The sequence below is a fragment of the Pistacia vera genome, unplaced genomic scaffold (genome assembly GCF_008641045.1).
Source record: "Pistacia vera cultivar Batoury unplaced genomic scaffold, PisVer_v2 Contig150, whole genome shotgun sequence".
Lineage (NCBI taxonomy): Eukaryota > Viridiplantae > Streptophyta > Magnoliopsida > Sapindales > Anacardiaceae > Pistacia > Pistacia vera.
The window spans coordinates 733,594-750,335 of record NW_022195577.1 but is presented as its reverse complement, the minus strand read 5'-3'; the positions used below and the strand labels follow the sequence as shown (position 1 = coordinate 750,335).

Below are 16,742 nucleotides of genomic sequence, written 5' to 3'. Positions count from 1 at the left end.
CACAATTAAAAGGATTCATGCGTGTACACGATATTAAAAACCTGCCAAACAAAATAAAAACTTAGCAAAACACAATTAAACATCAAACATAATTAAAAGGATTCATGCGTGTACACGATATTAAAAACCTGCCAAACAAAACAAAAACTTAGCAAAACACCTTTCCCTTGTAGACAGATCTGCGACAAATCCGAGGTGGGTTTGTGACAGATCCCTTGGATTATGGTGGTGGGTTCACTGTGGTGGGTTGACAGTGGTGGGTTTGTGACAGATCTAAGGTGGGTTCACAGTGGTAGGTTGACGGTGGGTTGACGATGGTGGGTTTGTGACATATCTGAGGTGGGTTGACGGTGGTGGGTGTGTGACAGATCTGAGGTGGGTTCACGATGGTGGGTTCACGTTGGGTTGACAGTGGTGGGTTTGTGACAGATCTCAAGTGGGTTCACGATGGTGGGTGTAACACCTACTCTCTACTACTATTCTTATAGTTCCTACTATGTAAAATATAGATATGTATATCATATGAAAGATAGTGGGCTCAAATTTTTCTTTACTCATAAAATATAATTCTTTACAAATACAAAATACTATTTATTAAAAACTTTCTACTTAATACAAAATCATAGCTAGTGGACAGTGGTGCCAATACTCTCCGCTCCTCGACGTCCATCCGACCGCTGCTTCTATTTCCTGCAAAACAGAGAAGAACAACGGGGTGAGCACAACAAGGCTCAGTAAGTAAATCTTCTACTACTTGTCCCCGCAACTCACTTTTTGGTTCTTCCTTACTCTAATGTTCTTCTATTTCTAATTCTCACTGTTTTTCTCTCTGTACTTATTCTCTTTTCTCCTTCTCTTATTCTTACTCACCATGAAGAAAAATCATGGTTCTCTCTTAGTCTCATCATACTCACCATGAAGGAAAATCATGGTTCTCTCTCTTATTCTCGTTATACTCTCACTAACCATGGAAGAACTCATGGTGCCTGCATATATGAGATGTACATGCAATTCATGCAAAAGAACTACATGTTTCTTTCTTCTACTCTTTATTCTTACTAACTCAAACTCTCTCATTCTTTCTCAAACTCTCTCTCCTTTTCTATCTCATTCTTTCTCAAGCTTTCTCATTCTTTAAGTCTTTCTATTATCTAATTCTCATTTCTGTTTCTCTTTCTCATAACTCTTTTCTACTAACTCTCCTTAGTAGTTACGCCCTCCTCTTACCGGAGGCACGGCTGGGACTCGTTCCTGCTCTACGTGACTTCTCCTCATTCTAGCCGATCAGACTTGGTTATGCATGGATTCGAAATCTTTGGCCATGTGAGTGTACAATCTCTCTATTGGGTACTCGGGTATAGCCCTCATCCGCATGCACTCTCACGGGTTACACCACTTCTCTTTCTCATACTCATGCCGCTCTCTCAATGCAGCATACATGCGGGAATACTCTACCCATTACTCATGGGTTCCCCATCGCATAACCTACTCTATGCTCTTATCTCTCTCTTATTCTTTCTCATGTTTTGCTCATCTCTTTCTCAAGCTAGTACGCATAATATAGCTTAACTCTTAGTTTTTCTGTTCTCTGTTCTTTCTATTTTTGTTCTTTCTCATTCTTACTCATTGAATGTCACGACCTCATCTGACCGGAGGCACGGCTGGGCGCTACCATTCCACGTGACTTCCGCTCATTTCTCTACTGATCGGATTTAGTCATGCATGGATTCGGAACCTTTGGCCATGTGAGTAGACATACTTTCTCTCTAGCTCTCTCAAATGTCACGACCCCTTCTTACCGGAGGCACGGCTGGAACCTCATGTTCCACTCTATGTGACGGTCATGGCCTCATCTGACCGGAGGCACGACTGGGCATCACAAAGCACCCACTCTCATGACTTTACTCATCACTCACAGGTTCCCCATCGCACAACCTATTATATTCTCTTCTGTAGCACTTTTCTGTCTTTTATTCGTTAGTGCTCAATCTCTCTTTCTCTTTACTATTAGAGTGTTCTCATTTTCTTTACTCTTAGAGTTGCTATTCTCAACAATCTCTACTCTTTCTTACTCAAAACTATTACTCATAGTATAACTTATACTCAAAATACTCTTGCTTGAGCTAATACTCATCTCTTTTTCAATATAGCTTAACTGTTAGAGTAGTCTATTCACAAAGATCTCTACTCTTTCTCAAGCTATTTCTCAATGCATAACCAATGCATATGAATGGCTCATACTCATTAATACACTCAAGAAATGCCAACATGCAATGTTACAAGAATTAAGGTTCATAACTCATTCTCATGCTTCTCTTAGGCATTTCATCAAACAACTCATGTGCATACAAAAACTCTACTTTATTGAAGAACTCTATTTCTCTCTTAGGCCATCCCAAAATGGGAGGAAATTCTCTTGCATGATCTCATTCCCTGTCAAGGAAACATACTCCCAAACATCTACTCCAACTTCTTCCAATCTCAATCAAACTCAACTCATCATCATGCAACACTTCTCATAACTCAAATATATTCACAATCAACATAAATAACTACTCATATCATCTCAATCTCTACACAAAAGCTTATTCAAAACTCAAGTTGGTTGGATTTACTTACCTCATACTTGAGTAGTCTCCACTAAAGCTCTCTACTCTTGTTGGACCATAGCTTTCCCTTATTTCCTAAGCATAAACTTGGGAAGAACTTAACCCTTACAAAAATAAAATTTATATCTAAAGTAGGGATTCTTACCTCTTCTTGCTTAGGATCACTTCTTTGTCAAATTCCAACTCAAACTCTCAAAAATCCCTTGGAAGATTGAGTGAGGAATTGAGAGAAAATTGGAGATGAAGAGGCGGTGGAAATGGGTGAAATGAAGGGTTCTCTACACTTAACCCCTTTTTAACTCAACTTATATACAAGCATTCCCATTTTGTCCTTACTCTTTCTTGAAAATTTCACCTTTATCCTTTAATTCTTTACAAACTCACCCCCATTTTACACTATTCTCCATGAAGTTTCCTTGCATTTGACTCCCCACTTTTCCTGCTAATTAGGGGTAGAAAGGTCAATTTACCCCTATGGAGAATTCTCTAAAAACCTCAAGAACTTTTCTGCCGTCTCGTCGCCACGGCAAAGATCTTTCTGTCACCCCGGCGAAACATTCCAGAACTGACATTGCCAACACAGAACCAACGTCGCCGCGGCGAAGCTTCTCCCTCGCCCCGGCGAAGACTGCAACTCCCAAAATCTGCCAAGTCTTGATCAATTCCAAGGTAAACACTCAACCAAACCCAAAACATACACTCAACCAAGGGCCAACCAAACAACATGAACAATATACAAACTCATTTAAGGGGAATTCAGTAAACCTTTAGGCCATACTATAAACAATGGCTACATATCTCAAGCGGGGCGTTACAGTGGGTTCATGGTGGGTTCACGGTGGTGGGTTCATGGTGGTGGGTTTGTGACAGATCTGTGGTGTGTTCACGGTGGTGGGTTCACGGTAGTGGGTTTGTGACAGATCTGAGGTGGGTTCACAGTGGTGGGTTTGTGACAGATCTGTGGGTTCACGGTGGTGGGTTTGTGATGATCAACTCCGATCGCGTTTGTGCTGTGATGATGGCAGCAGATTGATCGGGTGGTGTTGTGGGGTGGTTTTCTGATTCAGGTGGCTAGTCTAATATGCTTTGTTTTGTATTTGCAGGTGGAAGATTATGTTGGAGAAGAAAGATGGTTTGTGATGGTGGTGAAGCTACGAAGGTGGTAATGCAAAGTGAGAAAGTGACGATGGTGAAGCACTGAAGCTGGTAATGCAAATTGAGAAAGTGAAATGGTGAAGCATTGAAGCTGGTAATGGATACTGAGAAAGTGAAATGGTGAAGCAGTGAAGAAAAGTGAAAAGCAAACTGTAACGGTCAAAAAATTGTTAGGATAGTTGTCAGAATTTTATTTTCAGGACAGTATTGTGTAAATATTGAACCAAACGCTATCTGTAAAATCCGGTTGAGAATATAGATAAAAATATTTTACCAAACACACACATTATATTCAAGGTTATTATAATATTTTAATCCTTTTACCTGAGTCTGACATCAATAGACGGGAAATAAAACAATTATACAAATGATATATTTTTAACATTTGAGAGGTAATTTTGTTAAAAATGACATTCATTCTCCACGAAATTCAAATGCAAACTGAATTTTTTATTTTACTCCTTTTTAACTTTTCGACTTTAGATTGCCGGTTCAAGAAGTAATCAATTATCAAACCAAATTCCGAGAAAACAAAGTTCCCAAAATGTCCTCTATTCTATATAAAAATTGTCGCGTGTGAGATCTCACTTCTCACGTGTGATTCACGCGGTGATTTATTTATCTTCTGGAGCTTTCTTTTTAAAACGAAATCGTTAATCATCGTATCGTTTTTGGCGCTGGTCCTCGATTGTACCATCTTCGATTCAGGTGAGTGTTCAAAATATTTGATCTATGCTAGAGTTTGATATAATCCATCTTCAATCTTTGAAATAATGTCGCAATTGATCTTTTCTCTCTGCAGTATTGCAAAATCTTGAGGATCGTCTCTCTTTTAAGGTAAAAAACCAAATCTCCTTTAAAATTGGTTTTTTTTTTTTTTTTTTTTTGCTATCTTTAATGATTAACACGCATGCGCATGTTTTTGTGATGGAGTTGAAATCATCTCTGTTTCCAATTTCCATAAGGTTTTATGATTTTCTTTTCTTTGGTTATTTTTCTTGATTGGACTTGTAATCTTATAAAAGTATGCATCTTTTTTCTAAATACGTACGTAGATATTATTTTTGTGAGGCCCTAAAGTAATTTGTATCCTTTCTGTTTTATTTCGTGAAATTTTTTATCTGTTATCTACTGCTTGTATGGTTTATATGGCTGTGTCAACACCAAGAATTTTATTTTGAACTCCTTACAGAATACGGAACAATTTCTCTAATTCCCAGCAACGCTATGGAATTTAATTCTAGCTGAATTTAAATGACCCAAAAAGGCCATGTATGTTGGTGAACTTCTGAAACTTTGTCTATGTTGCATTCAGCTTTTTAACCACGGAGCAACCATAGAAATTACAAATTCTGCCATATAGACTTAGAACCTTTTTATTTTATTTTATTTTTTTTAATTTATTTATTTTTTGTTATTATCTTTCTTTCCTTTGACGGATAAAGCGAAATTTCGGATTTTGGTATATATCAAGTAGCAGGAAAATGTTACATTTCATTCTATAATCTATATAAATTATTAATTGTAGTCTTTTAAAATGAAGTTATGTTTTCATTTTTCCCTGACAACCTGGTATGAATACTGAAGATCATAACACTTTGTTTGAGGCTGAACCATTGGTTTGATTGTGTCACCAAATATTGGTTTCCTCCACTTAAGACAAAATAAAGAAAATCATGATATTCATTTTCTAACAAGGACTTCTTCTAAAGTTAAAGCTTCATTTAAATATGATACCTAATCTTAGTTCTTACTATATTATGTTTTTAATATTATCATTTTTATGGCTATTATGGAAGAATCATTGCCAAGTCCAGTAATAATGTAACCATGGTTTTTCTTGAGGTGGGATGGGATTGAATGTCCTAATATTCTTCTGTTGTCAGTATTATAAGCCCTTACAAGCGTTGGTATATTCACCCATGCAAGTTAGCTTTTTTAGGTGAGTTAGAAAAATTCCTATATGCCTCACATAATAGATTTACTTATTACTCATTGTTAACCCTTAAACCGATAAAATATCACCCCTTAATCACAAATAACATTGAATCAGAATTCAGTTTGTTGCATTGACTAGGAAAAGGAGGAAGTATATAATTCCTCATTATATAACATTTTGTGATTTAAAAGTATTTGAATTTCTTAGCAATTTGCACACATTAATAGATTGGGAGATTTCTGTTAATTTATTGCTGGTCATCACGATTTTGCAACAGAGCTTCCTGTTTGGTCTCCATTTTCACTCTGTTTCAAATTATACAGTTGCTTAGCTTATTATGTAGTGGTTCTGTTATTTGACTTGCATCAGGAGGAAGTGAAGCAAAAGAAGGAATGGCTGATGACAAAGGCATTACTGAAAGTGATAAGAAAGACTCTGCTGCTTCTGCGCCTGAGATAGGAAAAAAGAAGAACAGGGGAATCATTTCTCGTATTTGGAATAGTATCTTCAGACTAAAGGGGGATGATTTTGAGAAGAGATTGCAATACATTTCTAAAGAAGAAGCTTCTGTTCTTGCTAGAATGAAAAGGAGATCCCAAACTTGGAGGAGGATGACTAGGCATCTTATTATATTCACTGTCATTTTTGAGGTGTTTTCTCGTTTATCACTTTAAGTCTTGCGTTTTTTGTTTCAATTTGAAAATCTTTAATTTTTTTCTTTTCTTTTTATTAATCAAACCATTCAGATTCATTTTCTTTTCAAGGAATGCTGAGATTGGCTATAATCAATTAGTAGCACCTTCCTCTATGATTGTTAAATACTCTCTTTTGAGGCAGTTAACTTATAGATTTCTTAACTAGTCATTGAAAGAACTCTGTTGTGATTATCACAAAAATTTATCTTTTTCATGGTTTGTTTATTGGAGAGTAGGTATATAGTTGGAACCATTGACCATGTAATATAAACTTGTGTTCCTTCATTGTTTTGGATTTATAACTGCTATGATTCTTCAGAAAGGGAATAAGGAATTGCAGCTGTTATATGGACATAATTTTATGTTCGTGGTGAATGAAAATTTTAGTGAATTCCATTGCTTTAAAAACAAATTTCTCATTGGCAAATGAATATAGAGTAAGAGTTTGAGCCATCCAGTTGATTTGAATGTTTTTTCTCATGTCAGTAGGTTTCTGGACGATCAGTAGTGTTCTATTATGCCTTAAAGATTCTCACTTCTCTGATCACTTTTTGCTGCTGCTCCTGCTTAGATCTTTTTATTGGCACCGGGAAAAAACTAATGGATGATTTGTTATGGAATTTTGAAAAAAGTAGAGTGGTTTCACCCTTTTATACTTTCCAGAACCCATGAGTTGTCAATAGTTCCCTTAACATGATGCTTTTTACTTTTTTAGATTATTTCTTTGATATTTTTTTTTTCAAATGCTATCAATCCTTAGGTTATCGCGGTTGGTTATGCTATCATGACTACAAGATCAATGGACTTAGATTGGAAAATGAGGGCTTTTCGAGTTTTGCCGATGTTCCTGTTGCCTGGTTTATCTACTCTTGCTTATTCAGCATTTAGGAACTTTGCAAGGATCTGTAAGTTTTTTTCTCTATGGAACTGTTATTGTTTATTGCAACTTTTTGTTCACTTTAGAATAATGTCTGTTAAATATTAATACCAAACCCATATCTGATAACTTAAGCTTTTGAGTCAAGTGGTAACTTAACAATTTCAGTATTCCATTGATTTAAAACTTAGACGATGCTCTTGTATTTCTATTGCCACACATGCATGTTCTTGTTGTCTAAATTTGAATAAAATGTCATGACTTCATGCTATACAAGATCTACTAGGACTGGTGTATTGATAATCAACCTATATTTTATCTGATGTTTATAGGTGATCGCAGGGACCAGAAAACTCTGGAACGGCTTCGGGCTGAGAGGCAAGCAAAAATTGATGAACTTAAAGAGAGGACAAATTATTACACTACTCAACAGCTCATTCAGGTAATGATTAGTAGCTAGTCATATTATGTTTGCTTCCGTGAACTTTATTTTAGTTGTTTTATTGAACCCTTTTCCAAGTTCCATTTGTTTGTAGAATTTTTTAAGTATAATACCAATGGTTGAGATATACTAGTTAATGGTAAGGTAAGCTTTTTTATTTTCCTCTTTATGCTCTTTGAATTAGTAACTTCTTTAGGAAATTCTAGAATTTGGTGGTATATTTTTAAAATTAGCTTAAAAGTTACTGCATCTATCTGGATTTTATAGAGTGAGTTTTAATAATACTTCTAATTGGAGCCTAATAAATGATTATTACCCAATCAAAAGATATGAACAAAATGTACTCTTTTAATTTTGGGCTTTTGCATAAAGCAGCTTCTATTGATCTTCAGATGGCATACTGTGAGCTGAATGAAATGAAGGATCTTTGCAGATGTAGTACATATAATTTATTTCAGCAGTTGTGAATTTTACTAAGTGTTAGCTGTCTCATGCAGAGATATGATCCTGACCCAGCAGCAAAGGCTGCTGCTGCAACTGTCCTGGCATCTAAACTGGGTTCTGATTCAGGTTTGAAAGTGTATTTAGGGGATGAACCTAAACTCAATGTTGCTACAGCGAAGAGCAATGATGTTGAGGTTGTGCAATCTGGTGGTCTTCGAAATCGTAAGCAACTGCATACCAGATCCGGTAGTGCCGGAAGCAATCCACTGCATCATTCTGAAGAAGAAACCTCTCATTCACAAACTTCTGAGCATCCACAAACTTCTGAGCATAATAACGTTGTTGTCAACCATCACTATCCGCAGGGTTCTACCATGAATGATGGAGGATGGATTGCTCGAATTGCTGCATTGCTTGTTGGGGAAGATCCTACACAATCTTATGCTCTCATATGTGGCAACTGCCATATGCACAATGGTGAGTTAACTGCCTCAAGCACACTCGCATGCATACCCTTGGATCAGTTTTATTTTTTATTTCAAGATGTGTTAGCTTGAAGATAATAAATTTTGTGTGTTCTTGTTTTCTGCAGGTCTTGCAAGGAAGGAGGATTTCTTGTATATTACTTACTACTGCCCCCACTGTCATGCCCTTAACCGGCCAAAAGAATCAGAAGAGCATGTTTCAAGTTCTATTACCTCTTCTCCTAAAATGAGCTTCTTGACCAAAGATTCGAACATCAATCCCAGTATTCCTTTGGGTGATAGTATACACCAAAGTAATAGTCCTGTGAAAGAAGGTTTGGAAGTTGAGCAAGTTGGGATAACTGGCCATGATTAGTTTAAAGGCAGTGGCATACTTCTTGGGTGATATGCTTTTCCCTATACATTTGGCTTTGAATCTTTCTGGATTGGAGATGTGGTTGTGAGATTTGTAGGACATATCATAGGCAAGGACTTCTGTGCTTTACGATTATATAACCTTGTAAGAGACATTTCATACGGAAAATTTTTTATTGCATAACCTAGTCAGAGGCTGTACTTTGATCAAACAAATGTCATAATCAATTGTGCCTATAATTTATTACTTTGAGGTTGTTTGCAAAAGATTTTAGATTTGCTGCAAGAGGGTCATATATCATATGAGGATGTTGTGAACTTAAATGAAAATTTTGGAATGAGTAAATATTACATATGGTAACATTCATAAATGTATCATTTCGATGTCTGTATTAGATGACAGTAGAATGCATAGAAGTATAGCTTTTGGATAATAAAAGAGAGTTGAACCAGAAAAAAATTGCAGCGGGAATCTGGGTATTTCATGTCTTTCTCAAGGTCTTGTAAGCTTTGCATCATCCAAATTCCAATCTCAATTGCTCTTTCTCACTCTAAACATGACTTTTTTCTTCCGTTATCTAACTAATAATTAAAGATAAAAATTTCACAAGTCAGCGACCTTACCACCTCATGGAATCAGCCAAGAGTAAACAAATTATCCCACTATCACTCTTCTGCCTACGCATATCCTCGTTCAAAGTCTCTATAGACTCCCTCTCAAATCAATCTTGACTTTAAGGTGTGTTTCTGATAGGAACCCACTCCAATAACTCAATAATTTAGGCTGGGCCATGGGTCTTTCATGGGCTTAGGTAGAACTCTCCTTGGAAAACCGACTTGCCAAGGAAGGGTGCCCAAGCCTTTATAACCCACATGTCCACCATTTTTCCTTTCAATGTGGGATCCTAACATTCCATCACGCTTCCACAACCGACGTTCACGTCGGCCTCTTTACCCCTTGGGTGACTACGCGGATCTCTTTTCCCTCGGGCTTCCATGCCCTTTCTTGGGGTAGTAGCCCGAGCCCAAGGCCAGCCTATCACGGGTCAGCCTGCCACGCGTGCACTGCCACATAGGCGCGGGATCATGCTTTGATACCAATTGATAGACCCTGACCGGCAAATCAACCAGTAATGCCAAACAATATATCCAACAGTTCACAATCAATGGTCACAACCAGAAAAGAAATAACTCTCTCTATATTGATATCAAAACATAACAATGCATCCAGCGATAATACATCCAGAGGCCATGTTCTATCAGCAACCCAGTAAACCAATAACAACTAAAAATAATGTAAAGTACAATAAAGAAAACAATAAACGATAAGACTGAACTTCGAGGGTCAGTGACCTCCCTTCCAAACCTTAACCTTCTCTCTTAATATCCTCTTTCTTTTCTCCATCTCCTTTTTATTCCCTCCTGATCCCACATTGAAAGGGAAAATGGTGGGCATGTGGGTTATAAAGGCTTGGGCACCCTCCCTTGGCAAGCCGGTTTTCCAAGGAGAGTTCTACCCAATCCCATGAAAGACTCATGGCCCAGCCCAAATTGTTGAGTTATTGGAGTGGGTTCCTATCAAGTGGTATCAGAGCACTGGGTTTTGGGTAATGGTCTTGACAAGGATGGATTCTAGAATGGATAATGTAGAGAGAGAGGTTACAAAGTTAGGAGTTGAAATGGGCACTATCCGAGAGTGTTTGGTTGAGTTATAGTCCTGGGTGCGAAGAAAGGATGAAGAAGAAGCTGGTAGAGTAGAGATGAGTTCATCGGAAAATACCCGTTCTCACCAAAAAGAAAATCCAAATGGAGCAAGTGGGTTTGGTAACAATAGCCAAAGTCGTAGTGAAATGAGTGGACGAAAATTGGAGATGCCAATATTTTCCGGCGAAGACCCTTACAGATGGATTTTTAGAGTAGAGCATTACTTCAACCTCAACGAAATATCTGAGGAAGGGAAATTGACAGCGACAGCTGTCTGTATGGAAGGTGAAGCCATAAACTGGTTCCAGTGGACTGAATCCAGAACTTCGGCTAGTTTGTGGGCTATGTTTAAGCTTGCACTACTCCAGAGGTTTAGTGGATCACAAGAGCTCAACCCGTATGAGTCTTTAATGGCAATGAAACAGACTGGTTCAGTCGTAGAGTTTCGTTGACAGTTTGAAGCAGTAGCTGCACTTTTGGTAAGGGAGAATGAGGAAATACTGCAGGCTGCATTTGTTAATGGGCTGAAAGTTGAGATTAGAGCGAAGTCCGTTTATTTCAACCCAATTCTTTAATCCAAATAACAGATCTAGCCCAAAGAATAGAGGAGAGAAATCAGGCTTTAGAAGAAGCCCTAGTAGGAGCAAACAAGATTTCACATGTAAATGGGCCTGGGTCTTCATACGGGTCCAACAACCATGGATCCAGAAGCTTGACCTGATTTGATAACCCAAGCTTGACCCGATTTGAAAATAACCCAAAATTCCCAAATACAATTGAATCCCTAAAATCAAATCCCACTTCCCATTTCAGTCGACGATCACTGGAGTCTTCAATACACAGCTCGTCGACCAACTTCTCCAGTCGCGACCAACCACCGTCGTCTTTTCGGCCATTTGAACGACAGAACTTCCAACGAAGAGAGTTCCCATTCTGACGAATGACAGATGTAGAAATTAAAAAAAAAAAAAAAAAAAAGAGGAAAAGAGAAAGGCCTTTTCTTTAGATGCGACAGTAAGTACTCTTTTGGGCACAAATGTGGTGAGAAGCAGTTCCAAATCATCTTGATTGATGAACAAGAAGATGACCCAGACCTGATTGGGGGTGGAGAAATCTTCGAACCTGGAATGGAGCAATAGTAGGAAAATGTTGAACTTTCTCTTAGCTCGATGGTGGGGATTCATGGTCCAAAGACAATGAAGCTCAAGGGAAGAATCCAAGGTAAGGAATTGATTGTGTTGATTGATAGTGGGGCTTCCCACAATTTTATTAGTTCAAAGGTGGCTGAGCGGTTGGGAATATCAGTGGTAAGGACTCAGTCCTTTGGGGTCAGTGTGCGTGACAGGTATAGTGTGAGGTGTGAAGAAGAGTGTAGAGATGTTTGTATGGAGCTACAAGCGGTGACAATTATTCAAAACTTTTTCCCATTTGACATGAGCAGTGCTGACGTGGTTCTGGGCATTGCATGGCTTGAGACTTTAGGTGAGACCACTGATTGGAGGAAGCAAACCATAAGGTTCAAACTGGGAGACTAGACAGTTTGTCTGTGTGGGGATCCATCTCTTAACAAAACCATGGTGTCTCTCAAAGCTATGATTAAGGTGTTGCATTGTGAAGGGCATGGGTGTTTGATAGAGTTTAGGCAGATTCAGTCACAGTGTGATAAAAATTGGGATATCGACGACTGATTACTGGAGGTGTTGGAGAAATTTTAGTTGAGTTTTCGATCCACTTCTCGGGTTACCACCTGCCAGGTCAAGAGACCATACCATTCAGTTAGTTCCAGGAACTCAACCACCAAACCTTAGACCATATAGGTACCCTTACTATTAGAAAAATGAAATAGAGCGCATTGTCAAGGAAATGCTAGCTTCGGGAATTATAAAGCCGAGCATCAACCCATTCTTAAGCACCGTTTTATTGGTGAAGAAGAATGATGGAGGGTGGAGATTTTGTGTGGATTATCAGGCAGTTAACAAGGTTACAGTTCCAGACAAATTTCTGATCCCAACTATCGACGAGTTATTTGATGAGTTAGAAGGGGCAACAGTGTTTTCTAAGCTCGATTTGAAATCAGGATATCATCAAATCAGATTTAGACCAGAGGACTGTTAGAGTAGATGCCCTAGAGCCAATCAATTATTTTAGAATTGACTCTTTGTAATAATATTCATTAATCAATAAAAGGCATTTTATTCTATATCCCGTATATCATTATTATTGCAATATGTATTGATATATGTCCTTAGAATGGTAGAATCATGATGAGGGTATCAAATGTTTCAAATCTTGATAGTGAGAACCCTATGAGCACATACAGTGGCCATTCTAGAAACGTCCATAGCCCTAGTATTATTTTTAAGTAAGGGCACAGATAATATGGTAAGGCTATCATAGTGTTGAACGACCCTATCGAAAGGCAGTGACTGATCTCACTTGTCAAAGTTGTTTGGTGACAACCTGGTGTAACACATGGATGCTTGCTGTAGGCGGATACACCGTAGTAAGTTCGCTAGGCTGACCCACCAGAGGATTCCATATGGATGGTAACCCAAGTGTCTATGGAATAAATCCTCTAATGAATGGTGGTACATGTGATCCTTATACTTGAGATCACCGGAGCTCCTTGTGCACCGATTGGTGCAGTTTGACACTAGCCTAACGTAGTTCTATTCAAAGCTGTCAATACAGTGGTGATTAGCTGCATCAAGGAGTGTATCAAGACTATGGTGGATCGACAGAGGATTCATCACTCCCAGGTACGAGAGAGGTTATCTCATGGCGCAATTCAGTATATGGCAATGACACTAAAACTGTGGCCACAGTGGGATTGAGTTGTTGCTCTATCGGGATTATAATACAGGTCATTGGTCTAGAAACTAAATACATAATACCGAGAGTAACCGAAGGTTGACACTATTTCTATGCCTTCGTCTCGTCGAGATAACGAATGATGAAAGGATCGAATTGTACGGTAACCATATCGTTGAAAGGTAACTACTTTGCTGAATCTGAATCTATCAGGTGGCCATGATGCCTTGCTAGGGGCCAATCTTGGTTTGTGTATTAGTGAGACGATTAATTGGTGTTAATCGCGATACTATACACTGCCGGTTTGATGAGGAGCCTATGGGTCACACACAAAGAAGATAATTTAAGACTCAGGAAGAAAGAATGGCGTTTTCGTCTTTTTAGGCGAAAGGGTATTTTGGTAATTTCACAGTGTAATTAAATTTGCTGAGGTCATAGCCTTTATTTAATTAGAAAAAATAAATAAGTGAAATTACGTTTAAATATGTGTTCGCACATATTTAAATATATTATCATTATTGTTAAATGTTAATATATATTAAATATATATTAATTGATTTTAATTGAGATAATAATGGAAAATAAAAATATCAAATTGGGAGTGTTTGGTAACATGGGGTGTTTGGGTTAAAGCCCAAGCCTATTCCATATAGGAATAGGGCAACTTAATTTACTATAAAAGAAAAGGTGTGTGTTAATTAATATAGACAAAATTTTTCTCTTTGAAAAACCACACATACAGCAGCCCCATTTCCTATCCCACGGCATATTCATTTTTGCCTAAAATCAATCCTTTGATTTTTCTTCTTCTTGATTCTTAAGGCTAAGGAGGATCTAGCAAATCCCTCATTAGTTCCTTATGATTGTTTTCGTGTGGACTATGTGGGTTCAATCCTACACTTGGATCGATAGCAAAAACGTTCATAGCCAAATTTGGAGGAGCCTCCAAACGTGCGTATGATTCTCTTAACTCATGATTAACCTTTTGTGCAGATTTTACTTTAATATAAATTGTAAAATTATACCCTTGATGTAATAGCCACTACTACTCAAAAGCTTATAATGAAATACATATAAAATAACATAGAAAAATTGGGCCCAAAATTTTCTTTTATTAAATATATTTATACATTCTACAAACATATACATTTTTTTTCATAAAATGTATAACATATACAAAAGTCATCAAAAACATAAGGGACAGTGTAACCGCTTCTTCTCGAACGCCGACATCCGTCCGACAGTGTCCTCACCTAGGTCCTGCAAAACAAAGGAAAACAACGGGGTGAGCACTAAAATAATGCTCAATAAGTAAATCCTCTACTAATGCTAGCCCCGTAACTCTCTCTCTCTAATTCTTTCCTTACAACTCCTCGTTCAATTTCTCTTTGGGTACTTCTCTCTTTTTTTTTTTTTTCTCTTTCTCTTAGAACTCTTTTCTATTACCTCTTTAGCAAGTCACGACCCCATCTTACCGGGGGCACGGCCGGGACTCACTCCCACTCTACGTGACCTCTACTCATTCTAGCCGATCGGACTCGGTTATGCATGGATTCGGAACCCTTGGCCATGTGAGTGTATAATCTCTCTCGGTACTCGGTATAGCCCTCATCCGCATGCACTCTCACGGGCTACACCACTCTCTCTCTCATACTCATGCCGCTCTCTCAATGCGGCGTACATGCGGGAATACTCTACCCATTACTCACGGGTTCCCCATCGCACAACCTACTCTTTCTCTTTCTCTTAACTCTTAAAGTACCTTATACTCACCTCTCTACTAAATCTCAAGCTACTTCTCAGTGTATAAATAAAGGTGTAAGCTACTCTGCTCTCTAATGCACTAATGAAATGCCAACTACAAAATTTCCTCAAAACCGTCATTCTGCACAGTCACACTAAACGGCCAACTTGCGTTATACACCTCGGATTACTACGATTTTGGTCTCGTTTTAAAACTTAGAAACGGGCTACAACTTCTCTGTTTTGGTCTCACCCAGTTCAAGCGTAAATTCCCAAAATTACTTAGAAAGTCACGGCAGTGACAGGGCAGATTTCACTTAGGCATTTCATCAAACATAATGCATGCATCTTTAATTCTAGTTTTGATACATCTTTACTTCTTCTTTAACCATCCATTAATGGACACCTACCCACTACAATATCTAACTGGCCAAGAAAAACCTCAAATATTCTACTTAAATTCTTTCTAAATGTAACCAAACTTCACTTGGTTACCACAACTTCATTCTACTTCTCATGGCTCAAATCTTCCATCAAAAGCCATCAACTCATCAAATATCTCATTCTCAACAATCAATCTCAAGCTCATAAACATAACATACATATGCATCATTTGATTGCTTAACCTTAACTTGGGTTGGATTTACTTACCTGTGCAAAGATGACTTCTTAGCACTTTCCTTCCCTTTGTGGTCTTGTCTCTTCTCTACAACTCAAAAACCACCACAGGACAGCAATAACCAAATAAGACTTCACTACAATTATAAGAAAACTCACATCTAAACATGAATCCTTACCTTAGGATGCCTTAGATGAAATCTCTACTCAAAACCCCTCTTAAATCCCTTAGAAATCTTGGAAGATTGATGGAGAATTGAGAGAAAATGGGCAAATGGAAGAGGCGGTGGAATGAAGATAAAGGGTTTCTCTACACTTAACCCTTTTTAGTTCATATTATAAGCATCCTTTCCCATTTTGCCCTTGCCCTTTCCTTGAAAATTTCATCTATATCCTTTGATTCTTTACAAATACACCCCCATCCAAACACAATCTCTACTAAATTTCCTTTCATTTTACTCCCCACTTTTCCTACTAATTAGGGGTAGAATGGTCATTGTGCCCCAAAAGAAGAATTCTCTAGAAAACTCAAGAAACTTTGTCTTAGGCTCGTCGCCGCAGCGAAGAACTTTGCGTCGCCCCGGCGAAACAAGGCAGAACCTACCCGTGGGTGCAATCTCCTCCTCGCCGCGGCGAAACTTATTCTTCGCCCCGGCGAATATTGGATTTCCAACTTCACCAAAACTCAACCAATTTCAAGGTAACAATTCAACCAACTCAACATACAAACTCAATTAAAGTTGAAACAATAAACTTTTAACTAATACAGCAAATCTTAAATACATACCTCAAGTGGGATATTACACTTGTTCTTGGCTCATGTAAACGATCCTTGTATTATATTTTTTTGTTTCCGCTGCGTATAT

The 16,742-nt window shown here is 38.0% G+C and overlaps 1 protein-coding gene across 2 annotated transcripts; it reads left to right on the top strand.

The window, feature by feature from the left end:
* Positions 1 to 4,364: 4,364 nt before the first annotated feature.
* On the top strand, positions 4,365 to 9,267 carry LOC116124167 (uncharacterized protein At2g24330-like). Of its 2 annotated transcripts, none has more exons than XM_031409882.1 (7): positions 4,365 to 4,472; positions 4,567 to 4,601; positions 6,073 to 6,353; positions 7,159 to 7,303; positions 7,608 to 7,717; positions 8,215 to 8,638; positions 8,754 to 9,267. In XM_031409882.1, exons 3-7 carry the CDS (start codon positions 6,096 to 6,098, stop codon positions 8,999 to 9,001), a joined length of 1,185 nt encoding a protein of 394 aa, XP_031265742.1. In that variant the 5' UTR covers positions 4,365 to 4,472; positions 4,567 to 4,601; positions 6,073 to 6,095; the 3' UTR covers positions 9,002 to 9,267. The 2 variants fall into 2 exon arrangements, with proteins under 2 accessions (XP_031265742.1, XP_031265743.1); XM_031409883.1 differs by having other exon boundaries at positions 6,047 to 6,353.
* The last annotated feature ends 7,475 nt before the right edge of the window (positions 9,268 to 16,742 follow it).